The 24,892-nt window shown below is 38.5% G+C and overlaps 1 protein-coding gene across 7 annotated transcripts in view; it reads right to left on the bottom strand.

Moving 5' to 3' along the window:
• LOC110679609 (polyhomeotic-proximal chromatin protein) overlaps positions 1-24,892 on the bottom strand; it is a 47,295-nt gene that overhangs the window by 7,641 nt on the left and 14,762 nt on the right. For 5 of the 7 annotated variants that reach the window (XM_021854862.1, XM_021854860.1, XM_021854863.1 and 2 more), the window contains 5 exons: positions 11,131-11,286; positions 10,299-11,066; positions 10,085-10,234; positions 4,391-4,693; positions 876-4,322 (listed from right to left, as the gene is read on the bottom strand). In XM_021854862.1, the coding sequence (XP_021710554.1) occupies positions 876-4,322; positions 4,391-4,693; positions 10,085-10,234; positions 10,299-11,066; positions 11,131-11,169 (4,707 nt within the window). In that variant the 5' untranslated portion in view covers positions 11,170-11,286. Of the gene's footprint in view, positions 1-875; positions 4,323-4,390; positions 4,694-10,084; positions 10,235-10,298; positions 11,067-11,130; positions 11,287-11,353; positions 11,399-20,531; positions 20,554-24,892 lie in introns of those variants that run through there. The other 2 variants (XM_021854866.1, XM_021854865.1) reach the window with 2 other exon arrangements.

Below are 24,892 nucleotides of genomic sequence, written 5' to 3'. Positions count from 1 at the left end.
ATCCACTCAAGAAATACTTCATCGAAGGATTACGTTTTTAAGAGTGATTGCGCTTAAAAGTTTTCTCGATGTCACATCCGAATTATGTCCTTGTCAAATAAAATTTCTAAAAAAAGAACCTTGCGAGTGATAGAAATTTTACAATACAGTAACGTAAATGCATCCTCGCGGTAAAAAATACAATTTACATTCATTATCATATTGTCGATTGATTTGAACAACAATGACCTGACTGAGGGAAATTGAATTGACAAGAATTAAAAGTTCATCGTTTACATGTGATTTATGTTTTTGTTTATTGAGACTCTTGAACAAATGTTAAAGTTGTTAGGAATCGTAAATCTATCTGCTATTTCACCATTCTGTCGACATTATTTGAAAAGACCGTTTTTCAAAAAAAAAACGTTCTCTAATTTTTTTTCTGGAGCTTTGCACAAAAAATCGAATTGAAGATAACGTTTAGTTGCCATTCTAAAAATATAAACCACTATATTCTTTATAACTGGAAGTATTTATAATGTCGCGAACCTTAACTATACTTTTTTTTACACATTTGCCCAACGGTACCTCATATAGCTTTCTGGGGGATGGTGATTGAATTTCTGTGGGATGGTACATTCTGGGAAATAATTCATTCTGAGAGACGGATTTCTGGGGAATTGTTTTCTGCAAAATGCTATAGAATCTTCCCAGCATTAAAAATAATCCGTAATTTTATCGGTTTTTTCCCAACGATGTGAAGTTCCCGGTTTGCTGATCGCCCTAGTTAAACCAAATGGCCCTTGGCCATTTATTGAATTATGCCAAATGACTTTAAGCCAAACTACCTTATGCCATTCGGGGTACCACCACCAAAACATTCAAAAGAATCTTACCTGAACGTTTTGCAGCCCCGGTATCGACGTCATCGCACCGTGCAGACTTGCAAAGTTCAGTCCCTGCAGATTGACCGTCGTTTGCTGGGGCTGATGGTGATGTTGTTGCTGGATTTGCTGCTGCTGCTGCTGTTGGGGCTGTTGTTGCTGTTGCTGCGGATGAAGGGTCACCGTTGGCGGAGGACTAGAAAGCGGTGATATCGATGACGATGGTGACTGAATTTGCAGATGTTGCTGAGATTGCTGTTGGGGCGTTTTCGGCGATGGTATCGTGAACTGCAGTCCGGGGCTCGCAGTCGGGAGGTTATTAGTTAGGTTTATATTACTAGATGAAGTCAGTCTTTCAATTAATGCTGAATTATTATTATTACTGTTGCTACTGCTATTGTTACTGCCTAGGTTGGAGGTGCCGAGTGCCGTGCTATTGTCCACGCCGCCAGAAGCCGTGGCCACTGTTTGCTGAGGAGATGAAGACGTGGTCGCTAGTAAAGCACTTAAACCTGACATATTGTTGAATATTATGTTTCCAGTTCCTCCCGCTGTTCCGGTATTTGCACCGCCAGTACCACCAGGAGCAACATTCACCGATGCAGAGGAGGACGCATTGGAATGATCACTACCCGGTGATGATATACCCTGTATCTGAAGTTGAATGTCATTCCCGGTACCGGTCGCGATGCGTCGAATGCCATCCGCCCCTTGAATCTGCAGCTGAATACCGCCACTTCCATCGGTGGTAGCTCCACTTACTCGCCTGATTCCCAGAGCAGCAGCAACGGCAGCCGCTGCACTCGAATTGTTCGCATTGTTTGTGTTGATGTTCAGTATTCGTTGATTTGTACTATTGATTATCAATTTACTGGTAGTATTGTTGCCTGCATTGGTAAAATTTTGGCCTTGGACTGCAGCATTGCCGGAAGCCGTTACAACGTTAAAGCTTTGCGGAAGATTGGAAGTAGTGAGAATTGCAGGAGGAGATGCTAACTGAGACGCTAAAGCCGACATTGTAACCCGGATATTGGAAGGTTGAACTTGGCCAATCTGTTGCGATTGTTGCTGTTGATGAACCTGCTGTTGCTGGTCGTTGGTATTGGCGGCAGAGGCAGGTTGTATGTTTATCAGCTGGGCCTGTCCTAGGCTTCCCCCCGTAGGGTTACTGCTCACGGCAATCAGATTCGTGTGGTTCAGTATCCGTTGTCCCCCCGGTTGTTGCTGTATCTGTATCTTCCGGCCACCCACGCTGTTAAACAGTGCTGCGGCGGCACTACTCGAAATAGTCGTCGTTCCAGTAACTTGATGGTGATGGATCGTATGCTGTTGTTGCTGCTGATTAAGCTGTTGTTGCTGCTGATGCAACTCAGTTGTGGTTTTGCCCACCGGGATACTCAAACCGCTGTTCAGAACAGATGAATTTGTCATAGCAGCTGGAGCACTGTTCAGCAAACTTATAATGGCAGCATTCGAGTTTGACTTGACTATTTGTTGCTGCTGCTGTTGCTGTTGCTGCTGTTGTTGTTGTTGCTGCTGCTGCTGTTGTTGCTGTTGCTGCTGCTGTTGTCTGAATTGATTAGCAGAGTTCATGATGCTGAGTGCAATAGCGTTGATTTCTGGATTGTTCGTATGAATAGTGGTAGCCGTGCTCTGATTTTGCTGTTGCGACTGAACGTGTTGAGTTTGTTGTTGCTGCTGCTGCTGTTGTTGTTGCTGTTGCAGATGTTGGGAAGCTTTGTTCTCGAGTCTTACCAACAGTGGGACTCGATTTCCAGTAGCTGTGGCAGTACCGGTGGCACCGCCCTGATTGATGATAGTGGCAGTTTGTGGAGCTGAGGTAAAAGTGAAGCCTTGAATGTTTTGAGTTCCTGTGGCAACATTGCCACTAGCACCCGCAGTTGTTTGATGAGTACCAGCATTGGCTGTGGTTAGATTTGATATCTGCCCCGAAGGTTGTACCAATAGCAGCGACCCATTGCTGAGACTTAACGTTTGTTGCTGGGGTTGATGTTGCTGTGTCTGAATTTGCTGTACGTGTTGTTGTTGCTGCTGCTGCTGTTGTTGTTGGAGAGTTATTGTAGTGCCAGTGGATTGCTGTACTGCATTGCTAGCGGTATCACAGGTGGTAAAGATTTGCTGATGGCCAGCGCTGGTGGCGACGAGCTGTTGCTGATGTGGATTCGCAAGTTGCTGCTGCTGCTGTTGTATGTGAATTTGTTGTTGCTGGGGTTGTTGGTGCTGCTGTTGTAACGTCGCTCCACCAATAGTGATGATGTTTGTGGAAGGTCCAGCAGTTATGATTTGCTGCTGAGTTATTTGCTGTTGCGGTTGTTGCTGCTGATGTACTTGAATTTGTTGTTGATTCCCGGGTAAGGCGCCCGGATTGGTCGTGTTAATCGTTATGTTACCGCCAGCCGATGCAATTTGTGATACCAAAGCTGGATTGGTAGCTTGCAATCGAGTGATAAGAGCATGCGTAGGATGTGACTGCAGTTGTTGCTGAATTTGTGTAATTTGTTGTTGAATTTGAGCCTGTTGCTGTTGGATTGCCTGCTGCTGTTGTTGTTGTTGCTGTTGCTGCTGCTGCTGTTGCTGTTGTTGTTGGTGCTGCTGCTGTTGTTGTTGTTGCTGTTGAACACTTTGCTCTCGCATTCCAGCAGTATGAAGCACCTTGGGGACTTGTCCTGGAACCAGATGTGTGATTTTAACCGACTTCCTGCCTTCCTCGGTGAATATTTCGGTAAATTGCTGTATGTAGCGATGTGCATGTGCCCTTGTACCGAGCGTAAATTGACACGCTTCTCCATTTCGTTCGTTTTCCCGATAATCTCTGTCCACATACAGCTCACCTAGGTATTCCGAATTGGAGGGTCGTTGGAAAATCGATAGCTTAATGTGATAAGTTCTTGTATCCCCTCGACTAACCACACGATCCGTTTCCAGAATGTACTCCTCGATTAGCTGGGGAATGCAGTCTCGACTTTCCTTCGGACCATCGTATTTTCGAGCAAATTTCTCTACGTTTACCTCCGTTGGCGGAGCCAGTTCTGGTAGGTCGAGACTTGGCACCTTCACCGATGGTGTCACGTCGGAAGGCTTCTTCGGCAGTGTAAAGCTTACCACACTTCGCTTGCTGGCCGTGTACTGGCGTGGTTTGGCTCGGTATTTTGTCATGAAATCGCTCAGCTCCAATCCAAAGCTGTGAGTGAATTGATCCGTTTTCCTCTTACGATTTATGGCAACTTGTGAGAACTTCTTCGCTTGCCTTCGGATCGGTGTAGTATTGAAGATGTGGCGACGATGCTGCTGATTGATGGCCATGATTCCTACTTCTGGGTTTGGATCTAAACATAACGGTTCCGCCGTAGCCAAAACCAATTGGCTTTCTAGAGCGATCTTCTCTTCTGGACTCCATTCGCCTTCCGCCGTCAGTAGATTCACATCGGCCAGTAAAGTCTGGAAAACCAAAAGCAATAATCATAACCAATTCTCAAACCCACCAATAGAATCAAACCGAAACCTACCTGATTGGTTGGTTTTAGCAGCACGTGGTACGTATCACAGGTAAAGATCGGAAACGACTGCCGGTAGTCCCGAATCTCCGCAATCACACAACCCGAGTAGAACAACCCAGGGCACTTGCTCTCGAACAGATCGACCAGAACGAGGGGTATTTCCTCCCGGTCGATGCATTCGAGCAGTTCCTCCTCTTCGTACGGCCACCGAATGGTTTCCTGCAGTTGCTCCGAATTGATATCCATTGAGACCGGTGCCCCCATCGAGGGTGATCCGGCACGGTCCGATGATATAGCACCACTTTTTGAGACCTATTATTGGGAAGAAATGATCATTAGTTTGCTGCACTTTGTGAATAGTGAAGTGCCCTTATTTAGCGCTTTGCCTAATTCTGCAAAATTGTCCAAAATTTTACGAGTTACAACTAAATTTTGACATTGGCTCATTTATCTGTAGGGTGCCGGTAGGGAGACACGGGGCAGTATGGACACCCTAAGGAATTTACCTATTTTGGCTGTAAAGACATGAATATTATACTGTTTTTTTATGTGCAGTATGCTTTTTAGAGTTCTTAAGCATTTGTTAAACATTGTTGCACAAATATTTTGTTTTCAAAAAAAAAAAAGGTTTAAAAATAGCTTACATTTGGTAGTCATCACCAATCTAGCGGGGCAAAGTGGACACCTCCATGGGGCAGTATGAACGCTTTAACGTTTATAGAAAAATAGTCCCGCGATCATTCCCAGAACTTCGAAAAATGAAGTACATGTTCAGGAAACCATAGTGGCAGGTGACTTTGAACATGAATAAAACCAATTTACGATATTTTTCGTAGAGATGCTTTCAATATTGCCTCCAGGTCAGTTTTTATTCAGAATTGACGGTTTTCAACCGATTTGTGGTTCCGCATCATAATCATTGCATTAAATTCTAAATGTTTTAAGATAATTTTGTGTTTTAAGTTATATTTCTTTCTTTTTAACCTTTCGGTCGTCGCGCGAATTTTTGTAACGTGAGTAATCGCACGTTGTACTTTGTACAACACCCTTGGTTTTGCGAATATCTCAGGAGTCTGACCACTTAGATAGATGACGTCTTTGGCAAAATTGATCAGTAGCTTATGGGCTATCATTATCATAGCCAAGAAATTCGGGATTTTGCCACTAGGCGGCGCTAATGAGCATTAAGGTTTTGTTTCCTAGATCTCATGATCCTGACCACTTAGAAAGATGGCGTCTTCGGCAAAGTTGTTCAATAACTCAAGGACTATCATTGTTTGAGCTAGTTGATTCAAAATGTTGCCACTAGGTGGCGCTAGTGAGCATAAAACATTTGTTTCGCAAATATCTCAGGAGCCTGATCACTTAGAAAGATGGTGTTTTCGGCAGAGTTGTTCAGTGGCTCAAATTCTTTCTTTATTTAATCCTTAAAGTTAGAGATTTATTAAAATAATGATAGTCCCTGAGCTTCTGAACAACTTTGCCAAAGGTGCCTGTCTAAAAAGTCAAGATCCTGCAGTATCCGCAAAACAAAACTTTCATGCTCACTCGCCACCTGATGGCAAAATATCGTATTTCTTGGCTCAAATAATGATAGCCCTTGAGCTACTGAACTACTTTGCCGAAGACACCATCTTTCTAAGTGGTCAGGCTCCTGAGATATCTGCAAACAAAAGTTTCATGCTCACTAGCGCCGCCTAGTGGCAAAATTTTGAATAAACTAGTTCGAAAAATGATAGTCCTTAACTTACTAAACAACTTTGCCGAAGACGACATCCTTCTAAATGGTCAGGATCCTGAAAAATCTGCAAAACAAAATTAAAACTTCCATGCCCACTAGTGCCACCTAGCGGTCAAATTCCGAATTAAATGGTACCATCAGATAGCGCTTCACCTCCAGAACAACTTCACTAAAGACCCCAAGTTTCTACATTATTTGGATTTCGAGATATGACGATCTCAAACTATGGTTTCCTCGAACCGTACATAGTGCGTTCATTATTATGCGACTTCCATGTACATTTGTTGATTTTACCGTATTATAAATGGTCATACTGTAAATAAAAACTGTCGAGTATTGTTCTTAAGAAGATTCTTGAGGAATACATTTTGGTTTGGTGTCGATAGATATCTTTGTTGCAAAATGATAGCACATAAATCACAACTGTTGTACAAAGTACAACAGCGCGACAGCCCGAAGGTTAAAGTGTCAGCTCTACTTTGTCACCCGGTGTCCATATTGCCCCACCAGTACAGTAAATATTCATATAAGTTTTTTATGTCTTAAAGTAGCAGAAAAAATCTACTATAATTGTGAAAATAGCATAAATAATTAAAGGTTCAATCAAGAGCTACATTATCGGTCAACTTGCAATCATTTGCCTCTGAAACCTTAAACATTTTTTCTGAAATTTTAATGGATGAATCACTGTTCCGACAGGCAACTGAAATATTGTGCGTACCTAAAGGGTAAAATTATTCGCATATGCAAAGTTACAGGGGGTCTCCATGCTACCCCGGGTGTTCATACTGCCCCTGGTACACCTACCAGTGGTTGCGAATTAAAGTAATTCGGTTTTGGTATTGGAAAAATCAAACTAAAAATCTCATCCCGCTTTTTTCATTAACGCTTACACAAAATTGAGTAATTGGACTAACACATCAGTTGTGAAATTTTGACCCATATTTTAAAACCTGCTCCTGGAATGACTTCTTCTTCTTCTTTTGCAAATTACACATAAAGAAGATCTGGAATACTACGAATCGTATGGAGAAAATCGACCAATAAAGTGATATTTATCTTTTCTCGGCCAATACGCTGCCATGTCTTTCCTCTCCGATGGATTTTTCCTCGTTGTAATAGCGGGTTAGATATGAAAACAAGGATAAAGAGAGAAGAAATGTTAGCGATTGTTACATGCTTTATTGCTGTATTGGCCTACAATGAAATCATACAAAATTCGCTCCTTGGATTCCCATGATAACAATCCCCATGCAGCTTACGAGAAACTCCATGGCAATGATCACTGTACGCCATGTGCGGCATTCAGGACATCTCAACAATACTGATGACGAACAACAAAAAAATAATCCAAAAAAGCGAAAACCTCAATTTTTCAATGTAGGACAATTCAGCTTTAATGCATGTGAGAAGTTCTTGGTGATATTCTCACAACGGCCATTCAGAATGGTTCGACGGATGTAGATAAAAGATCATTATGATAAAATTAACGCGACGACGATTATTGTATTTGCAACTGTTAATTTAGATAGTTTAACTTAGGGTCGGTTATTGTATATAACTTTTAAGATAAGCAGGAGTAAAGCACGAACGCGAAGTAATGACCTTCCATCCCATCTTCAAGTGCTCCCCACAAGCACAACACTTCATTCTGGCACTTTAGAACGTCCATGTTGTAACTTGTTCACACAAGAAATCTGCCTCGACCGAGTTGGCAGAACGCGCCCATACCCCTTTCTGAACCAAAGGACAGGGGCATAAATAATTCCGCACCTATAGGAAAGTGCTCAGCTAATAGATCACTTACCCGATTCGCCAAGAATCTTCGCAGCCATCTTTCAAAGATCCTTACTACAAATATGAGTTGAAAATCTCCTAAAAAATCCTGCTAATAGATTCGAGAAAATTTCGTCAATGATTTGAGTGGAAATAGTGAAGGATTTCGAAACTCCTAAACGAAATTCAATGATCTCGCCAGAAGCTGGAAAATCTGCCAAGGATTAGAAATTTCGTATGAATTCCTCGAGACAGTGCTGGTAGACTTACACTCGAACCTTATTCGACGAGCTCTCCCATAAGACAAAATCATTTAAGCTTTGCCTAACATTCACTCGTTTACAATTTCCATGCACAATCAAACAATTATGATCATGCCGACATAAATGATCCTGTCATAAAACTCGTTAAATCTAATGTTCTTTACGTCTTAGATTAAAATTAAAATTTTCCAATTTAGGCGTTCCGTAATAAATGGACGCTGCCATTTTGAGGAGAATCCTGGTGTTTCAGATGGAGTCTCCATTGATTTCTAACGATTACTACCGGAGTAACTATATTTCCCATAAAAATCTCAACATTCATTCAACTAATCGAATGAAATACATGAGTTTAATAAGAAGCTCAGCAATCTTATTGGACTCACTATAGTTTTAGCGGGATTCCTAGATACTTTCCAGAATTCCAATAAATCCTTCCTCAATCCACCTACGTGAGAATTTATTATTATTTCTATAAATTCCAGGAATACTACTACGATACCTATCCAAATAACGAGAACACTAGCGCCATCATCGGAATGCAACGTGCTGTTAAAATTCGAAGAGGAAACTTAAAATTATACCGCTCTTCCATCAGAATCTCAGTACTGGAATCTAAGAAATGATAGAAACTGATTAATTTCATGATTGCTCTAATCTCAATCATAGGATATATACTTCCAGCTAAAATTTCAAGTCACAGACGGACAACCACATAGAAAAAATCTTTGATGTCAAGCCTTCATAAAATAATGCACATAAAGGGAATGTCCGATATATCGCAAATTGACACTACAAATCGTGCATAACTTTCTTACAACTTAAGGAAGAACTTATCATGGTGAATTTTTATAATAATGCACAACCTACATGGATTTTTTGCGTAATTGGTTCGAGTCCATGGTCGCTTACGCGATGTAGAGCGGAAACATAGCAATATGTATTTATAATTTTACATGATTTGTAGTGTAAATATGTGACAAATCTGGCATTCCTTTTATGTGCATGATTTCACGCTGCATTTTACATGGATTTTTCTTTCTGTGTTAACAGTTGACAGCTCACTGCTACCCGTAATGCATAATGTAGTACAGGCTTATGTTCGAAAGTAGCATGTACTACATGTTCTAAACGTTTTTTATTCATACCAAAACTGCCGTGAATCGCAAGTCAGTCTCATCTCATGCCAAACTCGTTTTCCATATGAATATTCAAAAAATTCCAGAGGATTAGACCGTGTTCAAATCGTAATGAAACTTTCACAATTTGCTTTTTACTACGATAGCTTTTAGAGAAAAATATAAAGATGATCAAAACACGGTTCATTTTTGTGTTACATGGTGCGGACTGACATGCGATTATTTTTCATTATGGAACAATTTGACTTGCTGTTTTTTCCCTACTTTTTTCGAACAAATCTTATTATCTCATTAGGGCAGCTGGAAGATCATGGGAGATCATGGGAGGATTTTTCGATATTATGTTATGATTTTTAGTTCATAAAAGTTCCACTATCGATACCGGCACCCTACATAACGGTTGTACATCACAGTGTCACAAAAGCATATTATTAACCGTTTTTTTTTCCAGGATCCATCGATATTCGACAAACGTTGGATATCGAGTTGATAAGATTAGGTCAATTACTCAATTTATACCATTTGCTATTATACGTGCTAAATATCAAAATAAGTGAAACAACGGTAAAATTATTGATGATTTTCAAAAAATGTTTTTTAATAATTTAGTTTACTTACAACAAGCACTTTTTCGGAACGTTATTTTGATAGTCAAATTGTCGTAAATTGCTGTGAGAAATAAACCCAATTTTCAATTTCCTAGAAATTTTCTAAAATTCGCAGAATTAGGATCATAGTTGCGCTGAATTACGACGGCACTTTACGGTAGTTTCTTGCGTGTACTTACATTTCGCCCTCCATCGTTTGCTTGCTCAGTTCCTCTCCTAAATGCCAACGAATATCCTTTATTGCCGGGGTAGAGATTTAGGATCAGTGTGTTCAGGTTTTCTCGCAACACCAGTTTATCCAGCAGAAACGAGGTGTTTCTTAAGTTAATCTGTGGGAAAGAGAGTGCATGATTAAATCAAACGTCATAATCCGTCCGGAATGTTCCAACCTACCCTATTAGTTTCAGTATTGTCCTCAGCTAGTAATTCAAGATACAATTCCCTAAGTTTGTCATGTATGTTAAACCTGCCAGTAGGGTTCGAGCTTCCACCAGTCGTCGCCGAACCTCCAGAGCTCCCGGCACCGGTTTGCTGAGGGGATCCCGCCGAACCATAATTGCTGTTGCTGCTATTGCCCTGGTGGTGGTACTGATGATGATGGTGCTGCTGCTGCTGCTGATGGTGGTGGTTGTTGCTACCGCTGAAATTACTAGCGCCTGTGGAAGAACTATTGATTGATGAAGACCCTGATGCTGTCAACGATCCGGCCGAGGAAGATAGTTTCGATTTCTTTGACGGGGAACTACTGACGTAGCCGGAATCAGTTGCTCCCCTCTTATCGATGTGATGGTGATGATGGTTGCTTAACGATAAGCTGCTTCCCGATGATGGAACACCACTCGATAGGGAGGACTTGAGAAGCTGGGAAGATGAACTGCTTCCACCCGGGCCCAGGAACGAAGAAACTGATGACGAGGAGGAGGGTGTTGCCAGGAGCGTCGCTGGTGGCGAGGTTGAGTGGATTCCGCTCAAGGTCGCATAAGATGACGACGATGGTAGCGGACTCGTTGCACTGCTACTGCTGCTGGTATTGAACAGTGGAGTGGAGTCATTCAGGATCGGACTAGGTAGACTCGGATACTGCGGCGACGGATCGAGCAACAGCGACTGCTGTCTCGATGGAGACTTCCTCAGTTTACAGTAGGCATCATTCAACATGTACTGAAAATATAATAAATTGTTAATAAAGATTTCCTGACGATTCCGTAATTCCCTCGATACTCACATCAGCTTCTTGACATGATGCCGGCTCCAAGCTTTGCATTGTGGTTTATACAAGGATGCTGTTGATTCATACATTCACAATAGATTATACAGTCTTCGGAACTGTTCAGTAGGACTCAATAAGCAGTGCTTTAGTTCGACATTTCACGAGTAGGATCTGCGAAAGGAAATATGCAATAGTTATGTTTTGTACATTTCAAATGGATACGCAAAATTTATCTCACATTTATAACATGACGTGTTAACAGATCGCAAAAAATCACAAGATTTCCTTATCGATTTCGACAAACATATAGAATATTCCTCCCAACGTCGATATGAACATATTTCATTGGGTATGTACGGGTACGAATGAAAATAGCTTTTTACGTCTAGGTAATTTTTAAAGACGTTACTAGTTTGATTATATGCGTAGGGTTACCTGATATAATAGGCAGCATTCAACGGAAGAAATATAATGTAAAAACTTGGTTCTTTTAAACGTAACAAACGTTGTAATCACGAAATTATTTATGAATTTAATCAACTCTCCTGTTATCACGATTTTTCTCCTAAATTCGGATGAATTGTGAGGACAGTGTAAAAGTTGTTGTTCCTTGTTTTACTTCTCCTCCGTTTTCCAGAATGTAGATCTGGAATGATGTAAGCCGACATGGACCTGAACTGTAGCGCCACATGTATGACAATAAATTCCGGACTTATGGTGTTGATTATGTTGGAGAAATTTCTTCTTTTTCCTGAATTAATCACATCCAAAAATCTGATTCCCAGATTTTCCTCTAAAAACCATCAGACGCATAAATAAACTAAATGGTATAACGATCCTACGACTTAATGTATTCCAGTGGAAGAAAGTTCTGCCATTTAATTTGAATTTCATCTCATTCTCGGTGTTTTTTGTCCTAATGGGATTATCACAAAAGGCCGAATCACAGAAGGCCGAATCACAAAAGGCCGAATCACAGAAGGCCGAATCACAGAAGGCCGAATCACAGAAGGCCGAATCACAAAAGGCCGAATCACAGAAGGCTGAATCACAGAAGGCCGAATCACAGAAGGCCGAATCACAAAACGCCGAATCACAGAAGGCCGAGTTAAAGTTACAAAAGAATAAAGCTTGGATATAAAAAGAACAAGTCCATGCTTTGTTAAATGCAGTCATGTCAGTAAACAGCGCAAAATTTACATGCGGCGAGGCCGCATTGAGGAACTGAGGCGGCAGAAGGCCGCCGAAGTCTCTGATATCCGAAGAGTGTGTATAGCATCTATTCGGTGTGATGCAAACAGCAAATCCAGGCGTTTGCCCGGTATAATGCAAACAGAGGATGTTTTTTAAATTTTAGGTCCGACGAGCGACAGCGAGTTCGGACAGCAAGCGTTTGCATGGGATAATGCCAACATAGTCTTTTACGAAACAAACAGGATAATGATTGCTGAGATAGGGTATAACAAGTGTTTGAGTGATCATGAGAATACTAAGTTTACTAAGAATACTTTTCATCGTACAATGTCCGTTCGATTCTGACTCGGCTTCAATTTGGCGACACGGAAATCCATGTACACGAAAAAATGAATCATTATCAGTCACAAATCTTGTCAATCTCAATATTTCTGTGGGCCTTCTTAAGGCTTAAAATATTCAGAATAGGTAAATTTAATTACTGTTACGGTGATAAAAGATATAATAAAAACAACCGTTAAATTTTTAAACGGTTCAATTTAGGCAATATGAATTTTTTTGGCATGTTGCCAAAATCGAACAGGCACTGTATAACCTTCCAGTTTTCGCGAGGTTTCTACACTTATGTTGTACAAAATACAACATCTCCAATTATAGATTTTTTTTGGGTTAAACACTAACCATATTTTAGCTGGACAAACTGTTATTCAGCTAGTAATGTTACTTGTGCATCTTGTCCCGCCTTACCCTACTGTAAATGCTCATAATATTGTAGAAAAATGTGCTGAATGTTTGTGGCTCTCACTAAAATTTGTTTCAAAATTTCGGCCTTCCGTAATTCGGCCTTCTGTGATTCGGCCTTCTGTGATTCGGCCTTATGTGATTCGGCCTTATGTAATTCGGCCTTCTGTGATTCGGCCTTCTGTATGTTTCGGCCTTTTGTGTTTTCGGCCTTCTGTGATTCGGCCTTATGTGATTCGGCCTTTTGTGATTCGGCCTTTTGTGGTAGACCCGTCCTAATGGGTCTGCTGGATGAGCTCCTCAGTTGTGGTGGTTCAGGAACCGTCTGGCTATACTTCAGGTTCCAAGAACCATCGCTGTTTGTGACCGCTGGTCCTTCTTCAATTCCAGCTCATCTAGGGACCTTAGGAGATATTTCGGGACAATTTTGGTTGCTGAGAGGACTACCGGAATTATACGGACGTGCGCCACATCTGCTTCAATTCCATCGCCAAATCGGTTCTTTGCTATCTTGTTGGACAACGTTGATTGAATATTGTGGTCCAGCGATACAGCGATGTTAAAGAGTGTAACTCGTTTCATCCTTTTGTCGTCGACTACAATGTCAGGGTGGTTGACACGGATGATCTATGATCTCGCAGTCCAAGTACAGCTTTATGCATTTTTTTACAGAACCGGGTCAGGCAGGTATTTGTAGTAGGACACAAATTCAAGTTGTGCTTAAGAGCAAGCTGTTGGTGCACAATCTTGGCAACTTTGTTGTGACGATCGAAGTAAGCTGATCCAGCTAGTACTGAATAGCCGGCAAAGACATGCTCGATAGTCTCTGAATTGCACTTTCTACAGCGGTCCGCCAAGTATTCGTGCACTATGTACTACCGATAGTTCTTCGTCACAATCACCAGGTTCTGGATGGCTACCATGAAACATTCTGTTTCTGACAAGAGGTCACCCCGCACCAACCACATGTTTGACGCCACCTTATCTATGTGCTCGAGCTCCAGTCGATGGGGATGCGTTCCATGCAACTCCTTCTGCTTCCAGATGTCGTAGTTCAGCTGGTAGTCCTCCTGCACCAGAAGCAGGTCGCAGAAACCGTGGTCAGCTTATCAAACAGTGCGATAAATTTCGTGGCGGTCTGGCTTTCTACGAAATATGCCATCAGCTGCTGGATCTGGGAAGACACATAGTGCCTGGATATCGGTGACGCTTCTTCCTCCTGCTGCACGAGGCAGGGTGATTCTCTCAATGGATGATTTTGGGTGGCGCATTCGGTGCTTGGTGAACGCCACTAGTACTGCTCGTTCTATCGCCTCCAAATCTGCCTTGGTTCACTTTACCACCCCGAAACTATACGTGAAACAGCAAACGTGTTACTTCACTTTGTTGCCGGCGGACAGAAAGCTCGTCAAAATACAGTTGATACGAAATAAGTAGTTTTCCAGAAGCTCCTTCTTGATCATCGTTAGGCGAATACCTATAAGTTGCAGGAATCGGAGGTATTCATCCATTTCGCCTTCAACTATATTCCGAATCTCCTCCTGCTCGTTGACGTGAAAACAGCTGGCATCCATAACTTGACCCCGACGTAGATGAATTGACCGGCATTTGTCAATCCCAAACTCCATCCGGATGTCGTTACTGAATGTCGTAACTAACTGCAACAGCTGATGCAGCCTCTGTACTGATTCCGCAAATAGCGCCGATGTAGAAAGTGTGGGTTACGTTTGTACTACTTTCCCCACTTTTCAATTGGTGTCCATAGTTACATTGGTTGGGTGCTTTTCTAAGCGGGTTCATGACCAGGCAAAACCACAGCGGACTAAAGGTATCGCCTTCAAAAATCCCCCTTCTGATGCTGAGAATTCTAGACCGTAACACGACTGTACCGTCGGTAACGTGTAAGGATGTGCTCCACACATGTGTGGCATAAGCCTGGTGACGTACCTCGGAAGGTACAAGTGCGGTACTGAATCGTATGCCTTTTTGTAGTCGATGAACGCCATACTCGGGTTCCTTTGCTTTTGAGTAGCTTGTCCTACAATGGCTGCATCTACGACGACCTGATCTTTGCAGTTTTGCGTGTTTCTGCGACATTTTTTCTGCTCCTCGGTCATCACGTTGTTGGCGTCGCAATGGTCTTGCACCCTCCTCGCTATTACCGACTTTGTACAGATTTGAAAGGCACATTGTTGGTCTGTACTTCGCTGGGTCAGTTGTGTTTTGGTCCTTTGACAGAAGAAATGTGAAAACCATGATAATGAAATCCGGTTGCTGTGTGGGGTCTCCTAGTACCGTATTGAAGCATTGCGCCATCCACTAATGGATCGTCGTGAGTTTTTATACAAAAAAAATTGTGCACAAAATCAGTTCTTCGTGCAACCCAATTCGTGATTAATTATGGCCTCGATTCTTTTTGGAAAAATAATGAACTATGAATCTTAATAAAAATCTATCGAGCATTTCATCCAGGCCTTGGCCAGGAACCTACAAGCACCCTTCTAGGAATTTTGTATGATTCTCAATAATGTTTCATAAGATCTCCTTTGAATCTGCTCAATATCTTCAGCCATAAATCTGCAAAGACTCTCACAAGAGAAATGCATGAAAAATCTGGCAATGATCTCCAGGAAACCAACGATTTTTGCAGCATTTATTTTAGAAACTTAGGCTATCTCTTTACCATCTCTCCAGTCTCGTGTTAAGGTGAAACAATTTTGCATCCAACTTCCAAGATTGCACTAAAACTTCAAAGGCACTAATTTTGCGAAGGAAGCATCTAACAGCAGCAAGATTTTTAGTTTGGCTTTGTGCACTAGCAGACTGAAGTCATTAAATAATGCTTTTTCAATCATGAACATCTAAAAAAAAACATGCGGTGCTATTACATTTTTGAAAATGGCAATAGAACAACATAATTTGATAGCGGTATATTGTTGGTAAATGTTTATGATTTTCATGATTATTGGTAAGTAGTATAACATTTGAACAAAAAACATGCGGTGCTATTACATTTTTGAAAATGGTAATAGAACAACATAATTTGATAGCGGTATATTGTTGGTAAATGTTTATGATTTTCATGATTATTGGTAAGTAGTATAACATTTGATTCTTCTGCTTTGTTCATAATGCGGACCAATTCCAGTTTCTTTGACCCCATCGATAGGGTGAAAATGGATCAATTTTCATATATTTATAAATCAATGAACAAAAAATGAATATCGATTGTTTTTTAACATTTGCAAATGCATTTACTACGAATGTATTCACATACTGGAAAGAGTATTTGAAGTTAAGTTACGTGATATATCTCCAACAATCAACTTGAATATATTAATTTTTTACCCATCATTCTCACCCCGACGACGGTAGTTTTTCTACAATATTAGAAATCTTTTTTCTACCTCACGCAATATAATTAGGGGGGGGGGGTGACCCATTTCGCATAAGGACGTTTGGCATAATGAATGTTTCACATAAAAAATCTTATAAGAAAAGGTAGCATTTTAAAGAAGGCATATAATTCTATTTATGCCGAACGTCCATTATACGAAACTCCCGCCCCCATTATTAATAAATATTATTCAGTCTTAATCTTTTATTTTAGAATTTTAAACTCCTCTTCAGCAGCATTATTTTTTTCACTATAATATAATATTTAATCACAATCACTTTTTTGATGTTTGATTATCTTACACCATTGTTTCACATGTTCTCAAAAAACTTTTCTGTTCTAAAATCTGTATCGGTTTAAATCATTGGTCATCTGAATCCGGAGATATTCCAAGATTCCTCGAGGGACCGACACGTAGCATAACCCACGTCAATATAGCAGGCTACAGATTTTTTATCACTTTCGGTTATTCTTCTTTTTCTTCTTGGCATTAACGTCCCCACTGGGACAGAGCCTGCTTCTCAGATTAGTGTTCTTATGAGCACTTCCACAGTTATTAACTGAGAGCTTTCTATGCCAAAGTTGCCATTTTCGCATTCGTATAGCATGTGGCAGGAACGATTATACTCTATGCCCAGGGAAGTCAAGGAAATTTTCATTACGAAAAGATCCTGGACTGATCGGGAATCGAACCCAGACACCTTCAGCATGGCATTGCTTTGTAGCCGCGGATTCTAACCACTCGGCTAAGGAAGGCCCCAATCACTTTCGATTATTCGCCTTTCAAAAATATACTTTGATGAGAGCCTATTGTAAAAAATGAAACGAATTGGTGCAACCGTTTTTGAGTAATGAAATTTTATGTTTTTCACGCAGAGGAAAATATTGTAAAGGCTAAAGGATTCTGTATTGAATCAACAAATTTTATTGTTGACTCACGGCTTACCAGCAGCTTTTTTCATTTCAATAAATTTGCTTATTTATTTCAAAAAACAAATTTGTCGTTTCTAAAAATGCTCAAAAATAGCCAACTGTCAAAGACAAAAGTGAGATATTGTTGAAACAATAATTATGATTTATAGAATCTATAAAAACTATGTTTTGATTCAAAAAGAGTAGTTATTTTGAAACAAAAAACATGTTCGTTGAGTTTTTATTTGTTTTGCTTTTTTTTACTTTTCTGCATATTTAATCATCGATGTACAATTAAATTTTGTGATAACTATATCTTAAAATGTTATATTATACAAGACCATCGCTAATAGAAAGTACGTGGCGATAGTCATTTTTCACTTTGTAGTTCCAAAATACTATCGTGTTACCCTTCCTGTGTCATTTGATATGGCCTGGAGTATTGCTGGCTTAGTTCTAAAAAGGAATAATATGAAATTATTTCACTTTTTCCAATCATTCGCAAATTACCTGCAGCGCCTTTTTCATTTTTGATTTCAACTTGACTCTGTCCGTCCAAGGCAGTGATGAAAAAGATTTTCTTTTCAAGTTTTCTTCTGATACTTTTGCATATCAATTCACAAGAATTCTCGTAAACACAAAATAACAACAGTTTTTTCTTCAATCATGCAATATTTTTGATTCGATAAAACTTAATTTTTGATTTAACAAATAAAACTAATTAAAATCAAAATCGAGCAGTGAAATATATTTCTACTCGAAGTTTTGTTGTTTTAAAAATTGAACTGCATTGAACTAAACAAATAAATGGATTAATTCAATGGACTGCAATAGGCTATTTCTAATGACAGTATTTTTTGGATCAACACAGCAGTTTTATTCTGCGTGTTGATTCATCTCTTGTTAAGGATCTTGAGAAGTTCATAAAACATCATATTGTAATTTATAGATTTTTTTTGAAGACAACTCAACTGATTTATATGATTTTTTCAGAGGAGTACCTAATTACCTAACATTGTATAGCTCACATTTTATTTTTTTTTTGACAAATTAACTAAAAACTAAATTAAGACCAAAGAAATTTTATACCTATGGGAAGTGTTGGTTCCCCACGGAATATCGGAGTATCTTCAGAACCATATGACTAATGGCCAATATCGATTCAGATTTCAAAAAATTTAAGTTTTTTGAGAAATTGTAAAACATATGTGCAATAATATTTAAAAAAAAAAAAACAATATAGTTATCGGGATTTGAATATTTTTTTATGGTGAAAAAATGAAACTGCCGGTAGAGGACTTTGCGGCAAGTGTGCCATAGGGGCAAGTGTGCCACCCCTGCTTTTTTTAAAAACTACAATATATATTTTCTCTTTGAGCTTAGCAATATGTTTCCTTATAGTTCACAATACAATTATCAAAATATGAAGAAAGTTGCTTTATTTTTCACGTATTTACATCGACTTTTGCAAAGACAACCAAATTTGAGTGGATTTTTATAAGATATCGTTGTTTCTAAATAGCATGGTCAAAGGTTAATTATTAGCAGATTTTTCTTATGTACTGTAAATCGTGAAACAATTCAAATGTGTAAGTTATTGTGGCATTTGAACGAAAAAAGTATTTTGTTCTACATACGAAATCCAGTTTAGTTGAAATCTATACTTATTGGGGCAAGTGTGCCACCTATTTGGTAAACGTAAATTGTTGGAGTGAAATTTATTAAAATGTAAACATCATCAACAAAATCATTATAATGCACCAAAATGAGGCACCAGTAGTGGTTTCTGAAGTATAGTAGGGGAATAACTGACATTTTTGCCCCCAAAGTCATTTTTTCTCTAAATATTCAAAAATAACTTGTTTTCGGCTTATTAAGTACCGTTTTACATATCTACATCAATATTTTACCGTTATTTAGTGCTGCTCTAGTGTAGTATTATACATATTCGACGTAATATAAGAGTAATACATATATTCTATTGAATGGAGACAAAAACAACCATTTAAGTTATTCGAATTGAGTAATAGAGAGCTACGCATGTTTTGAACATTGTTATAAATCATCCACATTTTGAAATTATCGCTTAGCGTATAGGAAATAAAGAAAATTTCATTACAAGTAGAATTACATGCGATGTTCATTCGGTGGCCATCTTGCCCCATACGGGTGGCACACTTGCCCCATAGTGTCGAAAAATAGGTGATTTTGGATGGTATTTGAGAAGCTCCAGAACTAATACTTTTTGAAGTTATTTTCTTTTTGAATGATACAGTGGTTATGAAAAGATGTGAAACTAACAGCATGAGGCTAAATAAGTGAATTTTATAAGCTTTAGGCAAAGTTAGAGAACAATTTGCTTAAGGTGGCAAACTTGCCCCAAATTCCGCTAATGAAGGTCATTAATTTGATACCATCATAAAATAGAGTATATAAAAGCCTGTATATTTCTTTCGAATAAACCTTGAAGTTATCTAATAGTTAAAATTGGCAATTAACGAGAAATTCAAAAATTTTCGGTTCACACTAAAATTATTTCACGACCTCAGCCGAAGGATTCGATAAACCCAACAGCTTGGAATGCTTGTGATTCGTTAATTTTCAGTACCGAATCTTGGTACTTATTTTACCGAGATGTCGGCAAACCAAATTTTTCCCGAGAATCAACAAACATTGCAGCAAATAATTGCCAAAATCTCAGCTGTTGCATTCTTGGGAATACGTTTTTCGAGAGCGATTTTTGAATTTGAGTGTCTTGAGCATTTTTTGCCAGCACTGTATGTGGCGCCTCCAAACAGTGACAGTTTTGCTGAATAGCTCGTTTACCAATAGGATAATTGAAGTTGTCCATTCATTGGCATAACAGTGTCTCGCAGTCAAACAGCAACATTGAAACCGATTCCGAAACATGTGATGACCTACAAAAGTGAATGCCCTAAAATACGTCACGACCGAGAGATCGCCCCGCTAGACTAGAGCACATCGGCTCCGTCATCGATAATCGGACGGCACACATTACCAAGTGTCAATGGGACCTCTCTTAGCCACAGTCGTTCGCTCTTACGTCTGTCCACTACAGACAATTGGAGAGACGATCGAAGGCTTCATCGACAAGGGTTTTTATCCGATAGGAGCGCTGTGGTTTTTGGAACCGATCCAAAACAAAACTTACTTTCCTTATGCTTGCGCTACAATGGATTGCCACTTTTTTGACAGCGGATGCCAATGCTAGAGAGTGAAGTTTGCTCATACCTACTAATCGAACAACAGAGCAGCAAGCAGACACAAACGAAAAAGATGATCCAAAAGAGAAATCTCTCATTCAACGTTAGACCGAAACCAGGGGCTCACAATCTTCGAGTCGTTGCGGCCCATGACTAAAAAGTATACGATGGATTTCTGTTGTGGAAGCTCAAATCGGAATAATACTTCTGTTCAGCGAATATGTGTTTCTTGAGTAAGGTTCCTATTTGCTCAGTACCCTCTGAGTCTAATAACAAATTAACTCAATAATGAAATTAATTCGATTTGGAAATTGCTTTTATTTCAGTATTTAAATAGCTGACAAAACTTTGACACCAAATTTGAAACTTATCCAGCTATAGACACATAAAACGAAAAGCTCCGTGTCATAAACTTAATAAATGCGTAATGTTAAGATTAAAATTGGAAAACACAGACCTTATTACTGTTTTCATCGTACCCTAATTATATTAAATTAATTTTTCATACTTACGGCTTAAAAATGATAGTGACCAAACAGAAACCGAAAGATATAAAAGTTTTCCCAAGATTTTTTTTAGAGAATCAGACCCGAGTTCATTCAGCTATTACTGCCGTGAATCGTAAGTCAGTCCCATCTGTAAAAAGTAGGCATTGAGAAAATGGGCTGTGAAGTTTCCAAATTCGTTTTCCATACGAATATTCAAAAATTTCCAGAGGATTGGGTCATGTTTAAATCATAATAAAACTTTCAGAGTTTGCTTTTCACTACGATAACCTTCTGAGAAAAATATAAAGATGATCAAAATTCGGTTCATTTTTGTGTGACACAGTGCGGAAATCTGTAGTGGGACTGATATGCGGTTACTTTTCATTATGGGACAATTTGACTTGCTATTTTTTAGTAATATTTCCGAACAAATCATATCATCCCATTAGTGCAGCTGAAAGAGCATTAAAAGATATGTTGAAAATCGACCTTAACTCAATTTTGACAAAAATGCAGATGGGACTGACTTGCGATTCACGGCAGTATTCTCTTAAGAACTTCAGTAGAAATTTCTGGAAACGTCTTGGACGTTTCCTGGAATAATAGCAGGGTGAGTTTTTGGAACAATTCTTGAGAGAAACCGTGGAAAATGGCTACAACAATGACTGAAGAAATCAGAGCGGTCTTAAAATTTTGATTATTATCGTAGTTGTATGTACCTCAAATCTTTTTTTACGAGGATTAGCATCCTGAACACAATTTCACAACTTCAAAATATCAAAATATTCTGTCGAGAATTTTTAGATTGTATGGTCGGTCTTCAGAGACTAAATGTTTGTATTTTTTGCTGTATGTATTTTTTGCTGTATCATATGGAACTTACAGGGCTGGTTTGAGGTCAGAAAGCAAAATAATAGTGACTTTGATGACTAAAATTATCAAAAAAAAAATTACCAAATAGTGATTATCATAACTACAAATAAAAGTTTAGAAGCGAAAATATAGTCTTTATAATCAAGAAAATTAAAAATTGCACATATAATGTAAAAATAAAAGAGGAAATTACCTTTAGTAATTAGAAATATGTCTTAACAGTTAAATGCTTTAAACGTATAACTTTACCAAATTACAACAGATATTAAACATCTTCAAGAGATAGAGTGCACCTATCAAACATTCTGATAAATCTTGTACGGGCGCATAAAAGCTAGGCCGCAGAGCTAAGCATACGTTACAACTTTGAACCTCGAATTCCAGTCAGTAGAGAAAATCTCCTGATAATTCAAAATGATTCCCAAAAAACGCTTTATGCATTTCTTGGGAAGTTCCAGGAAGAGTTCTAGACTAAATTTACGATGATAAAGGAAGATTGTTTAGCGAAATTCTCACAAGAATTGTAGATAAATTCCAGGACATTTTTGTGGAATTCCCGCCCGACAGAATCGAGAATTTGAAAAAAGAAGAGCAAAAAATCCCAGTAAGAATTTATTTAATATTTAACCCTTACTTTCCAAAGTCCGAAGCTTTATCTGTTTTTGATGAACTGGAGAAACACTGAATCAAGTGATTCCTGTGTAATAGTTATCAGTGAATGATTTGGACGTATTACAATAATTTAGATATTATTCAGTATTTAAAGTATACGAAACAATCGGATCACAGAAGATTTATAAATAACGCATAGTTTCAATTGATTTCGAAAAAATAACCCATGCGCATGTGTGTTTAAGCTACCTTTATAGAAAAGCGTATTTGTTATAGAGATAGTCGTTGGAAATCGTAAAGATAAAAGGGGAGGCTTAATCCGCGAATGAATGTCTGGCGCATTTGTTGAAATTTATTGTGAAACTAGCTTACCTGACGTGGCTAGCCACGTTCCAACAAAATTTTAAAACGAAAAGCTAATGTCGAATTCGTTTCTGAACCTAGATTGGAACTGGCGAAACCCGTTCTGAATCACAGTTTCAACCCTAACCCGATTCAGGTTTGATCGAACAACAAGTTGCATGACGTTGATTTGTTTATGTGTTTATCACCGACCCAGTTTCTAAAAACGAAAACGACATAAGTATAATCTTTCAAATTGCATGATACTGATGATCGTTAAATCGCCTAAATTTATGCACTGGCCATGCTCCCTCGGGCACTTGGCCTATATACTGCTGTAATGTCTAATCTGAAATAATTAAGTCTTATATGCTGTTGTAGTGTTTCTTCTGTAGTGCAATATTTCAAAAGTTCTAGAAGATTCTATGAATAGGAAGTAGAATCTTGCCGAAAATTCTAAAATATCCTTCTGAATAGCTGTTGCATTGTCATTTTTCAAAATCACAGTTTTGATGAAGGGACCACTAACTCATGGAAATATCGAGTCATGGAAGAGGAATGTTTTTGGAAAGCTGTTTAGGGGACCATCATAGCAAGCATATATTTTTTTAGTACGCATTCATGAGTCGATATTGAGTCATAGAACATTTACTTATGGAGGTTTTACTGTAAATTAATAAAACTCGAATATTTGGCGCACATTCATCTCATTAATGTTTATCTTGCTTTATGCGACATATGCGAATTCGTTTTTGAACCTGAGTTGAAGCTGGAAACTCGTTCTAAATCAGATTTATAACTTCAATCCAATTCAAGTTTGACCGAACTACATTTTGCTTGAAGTTGAATTGTTTATGTTTTAATCACCAACCAAGTTCCTAAAAACACGGAAATAATGAAGGGTTTAATAATACTCTATGAATTCAATGAACAATGTTCCAGAAAAACTCCAGAATATTCTGTCGAATAGCTGTCATAGTGCTCAATATTCAAATTTAATATTCTTATATTAAAAATGATTGTTGTAGTGCTCAACGAAACTTTTAAAAGAAACATTTCAAAGCGTTATTGACAGACAGACAACTCTGAGATTATATATTTTTATATGATGATGATTCTTTCTTAATAAATTTCTGAACCTGTTACTTTTCATAGACATGCTTTCTGAACCAGTTTTTGACAAATTTGATAAATAATTTATGTTTAAAATTTCAGAGAAGTTTCAAGCTTCTTTCTTGAAAGACTTTTGATAAGCTTCATTCAAAGGGCAGGTCGAAGATCTTTTCAGACTATTTTCCTTTGATTGCTTCTAAACAAACTTAGCGGGTTTATCAAGAATTGGAGCCGACAAAACGTTATCAGAACTTTTATCACAAATTCCACGTTTTCGAAAACATATCCGAGGTATAAAGAAGTCCAATAATAATCGAGATTTTGACACCGTGCTTCTGGAGAAATTCTTGTACAGAGTGTCTATTCGTTTACAAAAATGAAATTTCCTAATAATTCCAGGGTCGAGAATTGCTCTAAAATATTTAAATGATCTTGTCTTCAAAAACTTAAGCACAAAAAGTCTAATGAGTATTTTCGAAGTATTTTCCTTCTACTAATTATTGAAGCTTTAAATTTTTTTAACATCTTGGTTTAATATTTTGGGAAAAAAATTAAAATAAATTAAAAAAGGGTATAATAAACTGAATGAAAAAAAAACCTTATTTGTTAAATACACACATCAGACATGAAACAATGAAAACATGTATTGAGGTATGTTTATAAATTTATCTGATGGCACCAGTAATCAGCAATAATGCAAAACATAAATTGTATTCAGTGATTATTCTGAAGTTATAACATGCCTATATTTTTATCTTAACGGTGAAGTCATCATCGGTGGATCATCATTGGTGTGGATTAATCTTGTAAGCATTGCTCGCATCTACCGGAGTCTTAGTACTTATGTGCATCAACCTACTATTTTTGAATTGTTCAGAAAT

This window comes from Aedes aegypti, chromosome 3, assembly GCF_002204515.2.
Source record: "Aedes aegypti strain LVP_AGWG chromosome 3, AaegL5.0 Primary Assembly, whole genome shotgun sequence".
NCBI classification, from domain to species: domain Eukaryota; kingdom Metazoa; phylum Arthropoda; class Insecta; order Diptera; family Culicidae; genus Aedes; species Aedes aegypti.
Note: the sequence above shows the minus strand (reverse complement) of the source record. Positions and strands in the feature narration are given on the sequence as shown.